General features: G+C 36.1%; 2 protein-coding genes across 7 annotated transcripts in view; one reads left to right on the forward strand and one right to left on the reverse strand.

Moving 5' to 3' along the window:
* LOC117321991 (protein SCAI-like) overlaps window positions 1-8868 on the forward strand; it is a 31836-nt gene extending 22968 nt beyond the window's left edge. For all 4 annotated transcript variants that reach the window (XM_033876667.1, XM_033876669.1, XM_033876668.1 and 1 more), the window contains exons 11-15: window positions 92-173; window positions 861-933; window positions 1567-1737; window positions 2103-2203; window positions 2430-8868. In XM_033876667.1, coding sequence (XP_033732558.1) covers window positions 92-173; window positions 861-933; window positions 1567-1737; window positions 2103-2203; window positions 2430-2585 — 583 coding nt within the window. In that variant the 3' untranslated portion in view covers window positions 2586-8868. The remainder of the gene's footprint in view (window positions 1-91; window positions 174-860; window positions 934-1566; window positions 1738-2102; window positions 2204-2429) is intronic.
* A 3289-nt stretch (window positions 8869-12157) lies between these two features.
* The window catches only part of LOC117321993 (folylpolyglutamate synthase, mitochondrial-like), a 29352-nt gene continuing 25964 nt past the window's right edge, over window positions 12158-15545 (reverse strand). For all 3 annotated transcript variants that reach the window (XM_033876674.1, XM_033876673.1, XM_033876671.1), the window contains one exon: window positions 12158-15495. In XM_033876674.1, coding sequence (XP_033732565.1) covers window positions 14897-15495 — 599 coding nt within the window. In that variant the 3' untranslated portion in view covers window positions 12158-14896. The remainder of the gene's footprint in view (window positions 15496-15545) is intronic.

A 15545-nucleotide genomic window follows, 5' to 3' on the forward strand; every position in this document is an offset into this window, starting at 1 on the left:
GAAAATTCTTTGACAGTCATGAAATATGAAAATTCTGCCGAGATGTCTTTTGTTTTGTTGTCTGAACACACATGTAATTTCCTTGTTTTAGTCTACACCCAGGAGATGTGTACCCCTACTGTCGTAAACCCATGTTCCTCATCATAGATAGTGACAACAGTTCGGCATTCCAGGTAAGTCATAGAACCAGCACTTCTACAAATACAAACTGAGCTATCTCAGTGTTTGATTAGTAACACTAGTGTACTGGTAGCATACTTATAGTTAATACCAAAGGTTACAGCATTATACATAGGAGTGTGTAACGGTGGTCCGATGGCACAGTGGTAACATACTTATATTTCATACCAAAGGTTACAGCATTATACATAAGAGTGCATAGGAGGTCCGATGGCACAGTGGTAACTTACTCAATTTCACCAAGGTGGCGGGGGTTAAATTCCCCGATCAGACATGAAAAGGTATAGGGTCACCTGCCTGACCATGTGGTGTTATTTCCGGGTACTTCAGTTTCCGTCTGTAAGAAGACCCCTCTCTTGCTTCCATCTTGGCCAACAAGTGTGATTAATATTAATTGATACAACTTGTTTTACAATTGTTGTAGATATATAAAGCTAACAAGTATATAAGATATTTAGGTCAATAGAGATATAGAATATGTTTCAGTAGAATTAGTGTCATATTTAGTCCACTAGATGTAGATATTGAGTAATAACAGGATCATTAATACAATACAAATACTGATTCAATGTTATCTTTAAAAAAAAATAACACATTCTAGCTACAGCATACTCCGTAGAATGTTTAACATGTTTAGAACTTTCATTACCAACTCTATGATGATATACTGTTTGTTACAGAATTTCCCCAATTTGTTTGGGCAACCTGTGGTATGTCTGCTGTCTCAGGAACAGGTACCAACTACCATGCAGGGTATGTACTACAGATACACTTATACTCATACAGGGCACATATCTCATTCACACAGGTTGTCACAGGGACAATCTCATCAGATCATCTCACAGATATTCAACAAAACTGTTCCTGATTCAACCCTGACTCACCGGACCCCTACATAACTATAGGTATCTAGGTGAGGGGGGTAAGGATCTATTCACCCAACTCATTAATTATTTACCTTGTTGGCTCTATCTCATCTGTACCGTAGAATTTTGTTACCGACCATCAGAAATTTGATTTACACTGTTTTTAGCTCACCTGCCCAAAGGGCATGTATAAAAAGGATTACTAGATAGCAGGTGAGTGATTCCGGCCCATAGGATACTTTTTGTTACAGACCATCAAATGTATGATTTACACTTTATGTTTTTGTTACAGACCATCAGATGTATGATTTACGCTTTATGTTACTGACCATCAGATGTATGATTTACACTTTATGTTACAGACCATCAGATGTATGATTTACACTTTATGTTTTTGTTACAGACCATCATATGTATGATTTACAGTTTATGTTTTTGTTACAGACCATCAGATGTATGATTTACACTTTATGTTACAGACCATCAGATGTATGATTTACACTTTGTGTTTTTGTTACAGACCATCAGAAGGGCAACCTGTTTACACTGTTTCTGCACTCACCACTGATGGCCTTCTGTTACGTGTGTAATATAAATGACATTCCCATCACCAAGTGGGAAAAATGTCAAGGTCAAATTGACAAATTTATGTCTGAGGCATCAAAACTCTTTCTAAGATCCAGGTCACTTGGTGAGTATTCAAGCTTTTTTGTGAACATGATATTGTATATGTATTATGTCTTGAGGAGAATTGAAATCTTTTGGGACTTCCTGGGTAGTTTCATGGATTTGTGAAAGACAAAAAATGTAGTTTGTCTTATTTTCAGAATTTACTGTTAATGTGCATTTTACTGAAAATTTTATTTTTCCACTGGAAACATTGCTATTAATCATGATTGTGCCAATTAATTTTGATAGCAATTAACATAACATCATTGCATTGATCAATTAAAAATTTGATAACTTTCTAAAATTTCACCAGAAGAAGTATGTTTCCAGTGTTATTGATATTGAAGTCTGTGGTTGGTTGTAACACCTTTATTGCTATGGTTACAGATCACTCCTACCTACAGTTTATAGGAGACGACTTCCTGCGGTTGTTAATGTTCCGGTTTGTGTTCTGTTATATAGTCCTCATACTCCACCGAGGGTTCAAGGTCAGTGTTTGTACTTACATAACGCTAAAGTCTATGCTAAGAGCTACTTAATCTTACCCCTCATTTTAAGATAGATCTCTTCCATTCATTTGAGTTTATCCTCATTTGGAGATAAGTCCATTTCATTGATTCCATTTTATCCCATATTTTGTATCATTGTTATGAAATAGACCTATATATAGAGGATATACTGATCTATATACTAATTGATCTTGTTCTGTATCAGGGTCCAAGCTACTTCCCGATGTCTCACCCACCCCTGCCTACGGAGGAGATCCTAGAACATCCTAATCTCTACAAGGTTGTTCTTGACCTATCCACCCTCCTCAACTCACGCATGCAGTTTGCAGAGCCAGGCGAGGGAGATATACATGCGACGTAGATGAAGCAGCTCCTAGGGGAACCAATTTTATTATTTTCAATTAATTATACAAATTTCAATGCTCACCTGATTACTATCTCACTGTGTAAATATCTTAATATAACGGGGCTCTGAGGATACCCAAGACATTCCTAGCCATGAAATGGTTATCCAGTCATTCCCGAGTGTTCCAGGTCTCCCATCAGCCTAGCATACCAGACTGTATCAACCAGCTCTGATTCGACTTTACCAGTCTATCATTGTTGGATTGGCTAGTGCACAGCTGGGTTATTTTATTGAATCAACATGGAGGTGTTGGGTGAATCAACCATCCTGATAGGACTGTAGGCTGCCTATGGAGTGTATTATTACAGACCTTGTGTTCCTCAGTCCAGGACCAGAGGGCTGTATTGTGTGTGGATTGACTGTGTTAACTTTCCACACACAAAGTGATGATGTCATCATTCTTACACCAACATCATGAAATGACATCATCAGAAATTGTATATACTACTTTCCTTCTCCATTATTTATTTTATGAAAATACATTTATTAATATGTATCTTCTTTCCACAAATTTGCCATTAACTTCCATGTTCATTAAATAGCCCATTTAATAATTAAGATGTTTAAACTTGATTGACATTTTAATTCTGCTATTTCAATACTTGATGCTATATTGATATTTTGGGTTGATATATAGACAGTATGCATGGGTGTGTGCTGTTTACTGTAATCAAACTACAACTGCAACTCAGCACCACTCCACTACCATTCCAACAACAACCACTCCAACTGGTGGCCACTCTCCCAACAACCACTCCAACTGGTGGCCACTCTCCCAACAGCCACTCCAACTGGTGGCCACTCTCCCAACAACCACTCCAACTGGTGGCCACTCTCCCAACAACCACTCCAACTGGTGACCACTCTCCCAACAACCACTCCAATAGGTGACCACTCTCCCAACAACCACTCCAATAGGTGACCACTCTCCCAACAACCACTCCAACTGGTGGCCACTCTCCCAACAACCACTCCAATTGGTGACCAATCCCCCAATAACCACTCCAACTGTTACCATTCCAGCAAAAAACACTCCAATTGTTACCATTCCAACAACCATTCCAACTGGGTATAAATCAACCAACCACTACTTCTAAAACCAAATCAACTAGATGCAACTCCACCTACCACTCAACCAAATACCACTCCACCCCATACTACGACCAACTACCACTCCCCTAAATACTTCTCCAACTACTACTCAACCAAATACCACTCCACCCCATACTACGACCATCTACCACTCCCCTAAATACTTCTCCACCTACCACTCAACCAAATACCACTCCACCCCATACTACGACCAACTACCACTCCCCTAAATACTTCTCCACCTACCACTCAACCAAATACCACTCCACCCCATACTACGACCAACTACCACTCCCCTAAATACTTCTCCAGCTACTACTCAACCAAATACCACTCCACCCCATACTACGACCATCTACCACTCCCCTAAATACTTCTCCACCTACCACTCAACCAAATACCACTCCACCCCATACTACGACCAACTACCACTCCCCTAAATACTTCTCCAGCTACTACTCCACCAAATGCCACTCCACTACCACTTTACCAATTGCCACTCCACCAATTCTCCAAATACCACTCCACCAAATACTTCTCCAAACTACCACTCCACCAGATACCACTTCACCAGATACCACTCCTCCTTCCACTCCACCAAACACCATTCCACCAAATACCACGCCACCAAAAACCAAGTTGGATTCACTATAGATATCACTTCAGCAATCCTAACATCGCACCACTCCACTTGCAACCATATATAAATACAGATATAACAGTGAACGGGAGAGTGAGTGATTCCTATATATAGATACTGTTGTAGATGTGAGACAGTAGGACAGCCTGTTGATATTGATTCTATGTGATATTCCTTGCCGTGTTTGCTGTGCGTGTTGAGCGTTTTTTGTGTGACACTCCAGTTTTGATCACATGTTCTTGACAACCTACCCTAGTATGTTATGTCACAACTGAAGCCAGGAGATCTGGTACCTGCAGCCTACTCCTGTACACATATAGCTGATTATTACCAGTTCTCTTATTTGTTTTGGGGGAAAAGCATGGCCTCATTGTTATAGTTGACCAATGATACGCTTTTAATGTTGATGTTTGTCTCAAGACCATTTGGTACACATTTACGTACATGTCAACTGCAGCTAGTTATTTATATTTCATCACAGCTAGTTATATTATACAGCCGTCGTATTTCATCACAGCTAGTTATACAGCAATCATATTTCATCACAGCTAGTTATACAGCCATCATATTTTATCACAGCTAATTATACAGCTATTGAATTTTATCACTGCTAATTATACAGCTATTGTATCTTATCACAACTAATTTCATTGCTTATTTTGGCAATTTTCATGTATGTCCTTTATTCTAATATATAGTTCTGGAGTAATGCTGCATCTTCTCTCGATCAATTCTTATGAAAACTGATTTGGAATTAATGAGACTCAAAATTCTGAAATAGGTTTTCAGTTTTCCATTACTGTTTTCCCTTACTGACCTCTGAACATCATTATCAGCATTCCCTGTCTCTGGTTGTACCCTATTATCAGACAATAACTGAAGTTTTTCTATTTTATCTAGGACTGTAAGTGTGAGTGTTAGCACACTGATCATTACCAATGATGATACTTTATGAAACAGGGAGAAATCATGTCACAAACTTTGTACACATGTACAACTGAATATATGATTTAGATTTTTTTAAAGATAGTCATTTTAGTATTAATTATGTATATTTCATGTGGCATTGTTATTTTTTAAGACTTGTTGGAAGACTTAAGATGTCCTGTATTTGCATTGTGTCTCTGACCACAGAGACCTGTGACATGATCTAGCCGTCTCCAGTAGTGTATGTACTGTCAATAGTCCGATGGGAGAATTGTGTAGTATGAGGAGGTGTAGGATCGGAACATTCCCAGACAACAAAGGGAAACAAACACCTATAATAATGGCTAGGATCCTGTTACTGTTTTCTGTGTCACAAAATCGTATGTTTCTTTGTGTTAAGCAGTCTCATGGATATTTGGATTGTATCTGCTTTAATATAAACCTCTTCTGAACCTGTGTAACATGACCAATCTGTTCTGAACCTGTGTAACGTGAAACTCTGTCTGTTCTGAACCTGTGTAACATGACCAATCTGTTCTGAACCTGTGTAACATGACCAATCTGTTCTGAACCTGTGTAACATGACCAATCTGTTCTGAACCTGTGTAACATGAAACTCTGTCTGTTCTGAACCTGTGTAACGTGAAACTCTGTCTGTTCTGAACCTGTGTAACATGACCAATCTGTTCTGAACCTGTGTAACATGACCAATCTGTTCTGAACCTGTGTAACATGACCAATCTGTTCTGAACCTGTGTAACATGACCAATCTGTTCTGAACCTGTGTAACGTGAAACTCTGTCTGTTCTGAACCTGTGTAACAAACCCTATCTGCTCTGAACCTGTGTGAAATGAAATCCTGTCCATTATGAACCTGTGTTAATACTTGTCTATTCTGAAGTTTGAACCTGTGTAATGAAACCTGTCTGTTCTGAACTAATGTAAGATGAAATCCTCTCTGTTATGAACCTGTGTAAAATGAAATCCTGTCTGTTCTGAACATGTTAAAATGAAATCCTGTCTTTTCTGAACCTGTGTAAAATGAAATCCTGTCTGGTGATGAAATCCTGTCTGGTGACACAGTATATTGAAACAAACACTATATATCATATGTTGTACATTATAGACCATTGTTTTGTTTGTTTGTTTACTCAGGTTCCGAAGTTATTTATCGATCAGTGTTAGCTTATAGTATAGATCTAAAAACAAACTCCAGTATGCTTGCCACATTAAAGAGATTTCTTAACAAATAAATACATGTACACTTTTCAGACAGGTTATAGCTACTTACAGCACACCTGTGGAAATAAATACTTCCTACATTGATTTGACAATCTTCTTCTGTGATTGATATTATCATCTGGGCTGCTTATGTGGCTAATAGAGAGTACATCCAGCATATTGTTTTAGATTGAAAATTTTGTAATTTCTTCAAATGTTTTCAACCTCAGTATAATTTATCTTGGTAAGCTATGTTAACATTAAGGTGTACCTGTGGGGATGTAGGATGTGACCAAATATGCTGTATATAGATTCAACAGTCTTCTTGAAAGTAAACTACAGAGTATTTAGCAAAAATTACAAGGTTTACATGGGTTTTCTCTTGGTACTCCGGTTTCCTCCCACAGTAAGACCCCTCATGCGCTTGGGGCCAACAAGAGTGATTAATATAAGTTAATATAACTTGTTTTACAATTGTTGTAAAATATGTAAAGTTTACATGTTCAAAAAATAATGTAAAATGTGAAATATCTGGGGTTACTTTCTATTATGGATTCAAGCTATTTTGGGGTAGCAAACTTTTGTGAGTACCAACTATAAGCAAGAAATGGTCTAGGATTTCAACTGAATTTCGCTTTATTTTTGTTGAGTTTCTGATCAACCATGAAAACATTATACAGTTGGTACACAGGCATATAAAAACCAAATTACCTTATGTACCCAACAAATAGAGTAATCCTTGTAAGAAGCCTAACGATATCCATTGCAGTTTGGTGAAAATACTAGAAAAATGTTATTTCGTTGTCCTGTAATAAGCACATAGAGTAATCCTTGTAAGAAGCCTAACGATATCCATTGCAGTTTGGTGAAAATACTAGAAAAATGTTATTTCGTTGTCCTGTAATAAGCACATTCCCTACAAGATAGCTATAGAACTGTTGATGTTCAGGAAGACAAGAAAATATACTGTAGATATTTAAAATATATCAAAATATGGACAAGTACATGCATATAGTTGGTTGTACTTTAACCTGTCATAGAAATAGGCGATATTTTAGTGTTTATGTTATGTCGGAAGTATAGGCCTAAGGACATGTGTGTTAGGACTACACACCTGCCCATCCTTCTGTTAAGTCATCCTTCAGTAGCTAGTGTTTTGTTTGTAGACGTTCCATCCATTGTTGATACAGTTTACATATAATACTGTATACTTATTGATGTGCATGTGTGATTTTATTTTGAAATGTCTTTTACACCAGTACAAAGTCACTTTCATTTAGTAATAGATAATATTATTGAATTGTCTCCCCTGCTTAAGTTGCCTCTGATTATCAGGAGTGGTATTTTCTATCAAATCCTTCAATCATGTATCCTGAATTTTTGTAATGCATGTCATTAAATACTATTTTGATTATCTCCCTTTGAATTATGTAATGATAATAAATTCCACATTCCACACATATTTTGTGAAATGTTTAAACTTTATTATAGTGAACCAAGTATTTGCCCTAGCTAAAATAGTAAAAAAAAAAAAAAAAAATAATGGTATAACTTATGCAGGTCTTATGCTGGTTTAAAATAATTTTGTTTTAACTCCGAAGAAATTTGTAATATTTTATCAGGTGGCTTCTCAAATTTTTTTTATGTATTTTTTTTTTAAATATTAAAATGAACGTTAATGGTGCACATTAGTTTAGCATGAATTACAAACTTACAGCTGACAATTTATTTTGTGAGTATCTCATGGTGTTAGCCTGTATGTACATGCATTGGTTTAAGGTGTTATCCCTGTTTATACAGAGTTCCTGTCGGAGTGTTCTCCCTTCCTCTTCCTGTCCCGTCCATTCAGTTATTTCCATCTATTGAGTTTATCATTATACTTGACCCTGTTAATTATGATACACATTTTTATATAGATTTTTTTTCTACGTATGTTGCTGTATTTGTGATATGTAAATTGGCACAGTTTGAGAAGCTTCCTTTATACTCTGGTGAAGTATTGTAAATATTCTGTTTACTTGTTTGTTTTACATAGTGTCACATGCAAATTTTTGAGGTTTTTGTTATGATTGAGAGGGTGTGGTTTACATATATGAATGTATTTTTTTTTTTTTTTTTTGTGCAGATATTGGTTAAATTGTCAGATAGAGCTACGCATATTGTGAATATTTTGTAGTAATTGTTTGACTTTTAGATCAGTTTTAACTTCCAACTTCTGGGTTGGAACTATAAGATGTACTATCAATGCGCTTTTAAAGGGACATTTTGTGGTTACAGTCCTGTGTTTACTTTCTGTTGATGTAAAAGATGTTTGTAAACGTCTTAAACTTTTACCCAGTAAAGCAGTTATACCTCTGTTGAATGTCTCCTTCAGTTACCCAGTAGATAAAGCAGCCGTCAAATGGAGAGCAAGCTTAAGCTCCTTTGCCTGCTACACAACATCCTTGATACTCCGGTTGTAACATTCACTTTCATTTTCTGGACCCCTGGAATATGCCATATGGCAAAATCAAAGGCTTCGTCAGCGCCATCTTGTGGCTGAGACTAAAAGACTAGTTTGATTCTTTTATGTGCATCAAATGAATCTTGCGGTCACTATATACTTTTAAATTAACTTGATTTGAACTTAGTTGTCTCTCTTTTCAAAAGAAATGCTCCAGCTTAGCGACCGATTCGGTTTTTCCCTCCTGGGACACCAATCAAATAGCTTAAGTGCCTTCAATTTTGCCATGACATATTCCAGGGGTGTAGACAGTGAAAGTGAGTGTAACTCTTGCATTATCCAGGATCAGTACACAAATGTAATGAACTAGCCTCAATGTGTTTCCCCACCCCCCAAAGAATGCTTCCAAACATTCACTGACAAAACTAAAAGGTCACATGGCCCTGACAGCCGTGTCCAACATATCCTGGACAACCAGCTCACAAATCTTGGACAAATTTTTTGTGTTTGTTTTGTATCCCTTAATTGTGCCAAACCATACATTGTGATAAGTTGACATGCACTGTTGTGAGTTTATGTACTTGTTTATTTATCATTAATTTTCTGTGTGTCTATGTATGCATATTGTGGTATTTTCAAAATACATCATATTTATTAGCAAACTACAGAACTCTTTGTACAAAATGTATTAGGTTTTATACATTGTTTAGGTAGAAATTTTGTTTACTTTATGAATTAAATGTTGTTCATGTTTTTATTTTGTTTGTAGTATTTTTAGCACCGAAATTATTGCTTATGTTTTTCTTAATTTTTTTTTATAATTATTTCCTTTTTAAATACGATATATCCAAATGCTTGATTTATCATCAGCAGACCTTCAAAATTAGGAAGTGAACAAACTATCAGTCAGTATAGTGTGATGAGCATGTCTAACAGGGTCAGGGAACGAGTTTTGGTGTTTTGGAACTTGGAACGGCAAAGGTCTAAAAATCCAAAAACTCAAAGTCGCGAAAAAACTTAAACATCTTAAGACTCAAAACAGTTTTGAAATTTTAGAATTTTGGTTAAAAACTTTAAAATTTAAAAACTCAAAACAATTTTGAAAGTTGAAAATTAGAATTTTGGTCAAAAATCTAAAAAAAAAAATAAGTTTTTGGTCAAAAATCTAAAATTCTAAAACATTTTAGAATTTTGAAATTGTTAAGTGTTACACGGACCAAGGACAATACCATACCATAATATATATTCCTGTCAAATTTTAGCAGTGCTAAAAGGGAAGATTCTAGATAAAGTTATGACGGATGCATGTCACACCAAATACCAGGGTTAGTATAAGCTCAGTCAACCTAAATGGGGAGCAAAAATCTCAGTCAACCTAACTGGGGAGCAAAAACAAAACAAAGTAAGATTTTCAACAAATTTATTCATGATCATATTTGCATAGCTTATGTTGTTCCTGTCGATCAAATATTCAACACCTACTTATTAATAACATAACTGACATCTCATATGTACAATGTACATGTACTTCAACCAAACAAATATGTTCAAATATGTTCAGCCAAACTAAACATAGTCCTTAATGTAACAAGAACAAGGCATCGCAAACGATACAAATCCCCTCCCGTGCTAACACATGAACTCTGACGCAAAATGGGAGGGCGGGGTTATTCCAGGACATTGAAATAACATCAGTTGTCATTTGCACTGAACTGCAATAGACATGGATGGGCTTATTATCAGGCATGGGCTCATTGCCAGATAAATATGGTATATATTGTTATGCATTCAACAGTATCTGGTTATGCATCACACTAGCAACTTCATTTCCTGATAGTTATTATAATTATGGTCAGGATCCATTCAAAAATGAAGTCGCAACAACGCTGACCTTGACCTTGGCACCCTGAAACACGAACTCGTTCGAGGTATTCCCATGCTGGACCCATATATGAAGTTTGGTCAGGATTCGTTCAGAAATGAAGTTGCAAGAGTGCTGACAAAGATTTTCTATAAATAGTAACGGTGACCTTGACCTTGGCACCCTGAAACACGAACTCGTTCGAGGTATTCCCATGCTGGACCCATATATGAAGTTTGGTCAGAATCCGTTCAAAAATGAAGTCGCAAGAGCGCTGACAAAAAGTGAACATATGTACGAACGGAACGCGCTATATCCCCTCCCCGACTTTTGTCGCGAGGGGATAATTACAAGTAATGATCTGTGTTACCTATCCCACTTGAACACAAAAAATTAAGATTTAAAAAAATTAAATTTTGATTTTCCTGAGTGGTCGGGTGGCGCAGACTTGTAGTAACATACTGGCCTTTCACCTAGGTGGCCAGGTTTAGATTCCCTCTTAAAAAATATGGGGTAATCTGCATGATCACAAATTTTCCCCAGGTACTCCGGTTTCCTTGCACGCATCCATTCACACAACAAAGAAAGATCAATTATATCAGTTGATATAACTCAATTCATCATTGTTGTAAAATAAATAAAGTTTGCATTTCAGTTTTAAGCAAACACTAATATTAACTAAAAATTTCTGTATTTAAAACTTCTCAAAATTCGTCTGAATGTAATACATTATAAAAGGTTCTAATTCCGGTGATGTTTGATTCTGTCTCACTTAAACCGTCTAAGGAGTCGTAGTAGCTATTTACACAGTAATTGATCAGGAAAATCTATTGCAGTTGAACCTGCCCTAAAGACCATCTGTTTATAACAATAACCTGTCTATACAGACCACCTGTTTATAACAATAACCTGTCTATTAAGACCACATGTTTTTGTTCCCAATGTAAATGAATTTATTGTAAATGAACCTGTATAGAAAGGGCACTTTTCTCTTTTCCTGTGAGTGGTCATTATAGACAGGTACTGTACTGCATGCACACTTTGACATGAACACAAAAGATCACACGTATATCAAGATAATTAACTTGAACATTTGGATAACCGATAATTGTCTGCAAATTTTCACAAATATTCACAATCATCTGGGATAAACACATTTTTAAAACCATTGTTCAGCAGAATAAAAAATATGGAATGAGTATAATCTAGCCAAATCATTACATCCAGAGACTTCAAACAACCTCCAAGATGTTTATTTTAACACAATAAATTCCACCAGATGACTTGGTCAATTTGCTATTCAGCACCACTTTTGGAGACTAAAGATGTACAATGTATAATGGAACGCCGAGATCTAACACATAACTACCTCTGTAAAATCGTACTTATCACTCACCGTAGGAGCTGGTAAAATAAGAAACAACAATGATCTTTCACAAGTACAATGATGTTTTACAAGTACAATGATCTTTCACAAGTACAATGATTTTTCACAAGTACAATGATATTTCACAAGTACAATGATCTTTTACAAGTACAATGATCTTTTACAAGTACAATGATCTTTTACAAGTACAATGATCTTTCACAAGTACAATGATCTTTCACAAGTACAATGATCTTTCACAAGTACAATGATCTTTTACAAGTACAATGATCTTTTACAAGTACAATGATCTTTCACAAGTACAATGATCTTTCACAAGTACAATGATGTTTTACAAGTACAATGATCTTTCACAAGTACAATGATTTTTCACAAGTACAATGATCTTTCACAAGTACAATGATCTTTACAAGTACAATGATCTTTTACAAGTACAATGATCTTTTACAAGTACAATGATCTTTTACAAGTACAATGATCTTTTACAAGTACAATGATCTTTCACAAGTATACAGTGTGATCAACGTTAACAAAGAGTCGTGTTATAAGGATCTTAGCGAGATGATCATAGGAAATCCCTGATAGCAACCAGATGAAAATAAAACATAATATAAATTCTTTGGTATGTATATGTAAAAAAGCATTTTTGTCGGCATCAATGGCACTTGTATATATACTACAAAGTAAATCTATTGTGTATGGTAACACTATTGAAGTAGGGTCGTTACATGTAGTTGAGTCCCATATTTTAAGTCTGGCTCCCATCAGCCCAGTCATCTAAATATCCAGCCCTTATTGTCAAATCGTCCCTCCAACAACAGCCCAGTTTCTCCATATCAAGTCCCCCCTGGTTCAATAAATTCTACCAGAGTTGTTTGTTTCTGAAATAAGGATGGACCAAGTGATGTTTCACTTTCTGACGAAGGCTTTATTTATACATCCAGTTTCATAAAATGGTATGTCCAAACTGTTGAGTCTTGAGAAAGATGAACCAGTTTGTGTGCATAAATAAACTGCCTGTATTGTCCAATCATTCAGCATCCACTATTTCAGTTTCCATTCTCATCATTCAGTTGCTATGAGTCCCTATCCAGTGTGGTTTAAAGTTTCAATATCCCCCACCAATCCAGTTGTTCCTGTACATCATCAGTTTTCTGCTATCTGGCTGTCTATAGTCCCACTTAAACTTGTGTTTTGGACGACTGTTCTCCCGTTTTTCTAACAACCTGTCACACAACTGACCCAGGTCTGAGGTAGGAATGATGGTGGCTAGACTTCCATGGCTCAATATAACATCCCAAAGTTTGGAGATACATGATACTAATTAAGAGAGATACTGTTTAACCATTTCAACGACTTCATTAAACTAACAAACAAATCAGTTTTATTGATTAAAAGTGTCAGTACCTCAAAATTAAAAACTTAAATATTCATAAAATATTTCTTTCAACAAAGCAAACAATGATATGTATACATTTACCTGGATATACATACAAGCTTAGAGCTTTTATATATTCCTCTCCCATCAATACAATACTGCTGTATAACATAAAATATTCAAGTGAAGAGTACCTTCTTTTGTGGCTTCAAGCTATTCAGATAGTTTCAATTTACAAACTTTTGTGTGTACCCCATGTTTACAAATAGTACTGTAGAGTTGGTATATTTATAGGGGATTTCATTTACAGCACAAATATATACCCAGCAAATGTTTATATATACCCATGAAGCATATAATATATACATATTAGTATATATATGCCCGGTCAGGGCACGCGTCAAAAAGTTGTTTTCCTTCGTCATTTGTGCTACTATGTTATATACATATTAGTATATATGTATTAGTATTTGCTGGGTAACATATACACACAAAAGTAATTTCATTGTTTATTGCAAAATGTTTACAAGGCAGTGTTGTGTGAAAAACATATCTTTGAACTAGTTTTGACTGGCCAGGATAACCATGAAATATTATATAATTACTCTCATGACGTTTAACAACAACTGTACAGTATTTCAGTTAAATTTTATCAATTCATTTTGTGGTTCCTAAAATCAGCCATGAAAACCACTGATAAACACAGAGATCATTTCATGATATATATTATCCCTTTAGAAACTTAAAGCTTTAATTCCATTTTAATACTAAACAATGATTGCCATATCTATAACATAACTCTTCTGTCGCCTTGTGATATAATACAAAGGAGAACCAATCTCGGCAGGACTTGGAGTATCGGTACTGTCCTTTACAAAACCGGAGTTAAAAACATCAACTAAAACATTTTTTTGGATGCAATTTCATATTGGAATTATGAAATGAACATTGCTCTAAGATAAACATACAAAAGACCTGTGCATGCCGTTATCAGTATATCTGCTAGTGTTACATAATACACACAAGGCAGTGTATCGTGAGTAATCCTACAACTTTAACTCGGAGACAACCTTTTGTATCAAAATTTTTAAAGAGCCATAACTCTGTAATAGTGAAACAGGAAATTATGTCCCTCTGTCATCCTGTGAGAAACCTTCCTTCTGGTTTTACAATTTTCTGCCATGTACCGAGGTTGTAGTTTGTTCCGATATCCTGTACAACCTTTTACGATTTCCTTGCCACATTGAAGTAAAGTCTCCAGCCCAATAACCAAGGATTAAACTTCCTATCATGCACAGACTAGGAACTGTCATGGCACTAGGAGTTGTAGTCAGGGCTCACTGCCCTAAGCACCCCACCGACAAGATGAAGACTTCCTGTGATCAGGATCTGTATATGGGCAGGGTCACGAAGGTCTTCAGGGATCTGGTTTAAGTCAAGTTTATGGTCATCATCAACCAACGGCTCACGACCTTGAGTGGCCCACTTAACAGCATCATATATAGAGGGAAATACTTCAGAAAGGACATCAGCTTCGTTAGGAAGCTTGGATTGACTATCACAGTTGCTTTGTTCACATGACTTATGAATGGACGTTTCGTCAGATTTTCCATTTATCACAGATTCTGAAAGACTATCTTCATGATCTCTAGAAACACCATTTGGCAATCCTGAGGAATTTTGATTTACTGCTCCTGATAAAACATCACTTTGGTCTTTTTTAAATCTTTTGTTGGACTCGTTTGTTTGTCCATTGACGTTCCCGTTTTGAAAAGCACGTTTAGAAGAATGGTCGGTGACATCATCTGACAAGGCTGCCGAGGCTGTCCTGGACAGATGAACTTTGGTCCAACATTCCTTGTTTAGGAGACACCTGGAATGCTGGCTCTCTGTGGTGACTGTATTGTTGGTGAGATCTACAAACATAAAGAGAACATTATCTTACACTGAATGTCACCTGTCACTG

The sequence above is a fragment of the Pecten maximus genome, chromosome 2 (genome assembly GCF_902652985.1).
Source record: "Pecten maximus chromosome 2, xPecMax1.1, whole genome shotgun sequence".
Lineage (NCBI taxonomy): Eukaryota > Metazoa > Mollusca > Bivalvia > Pectinida > Pectinidae > Pecten > Pecten maximus.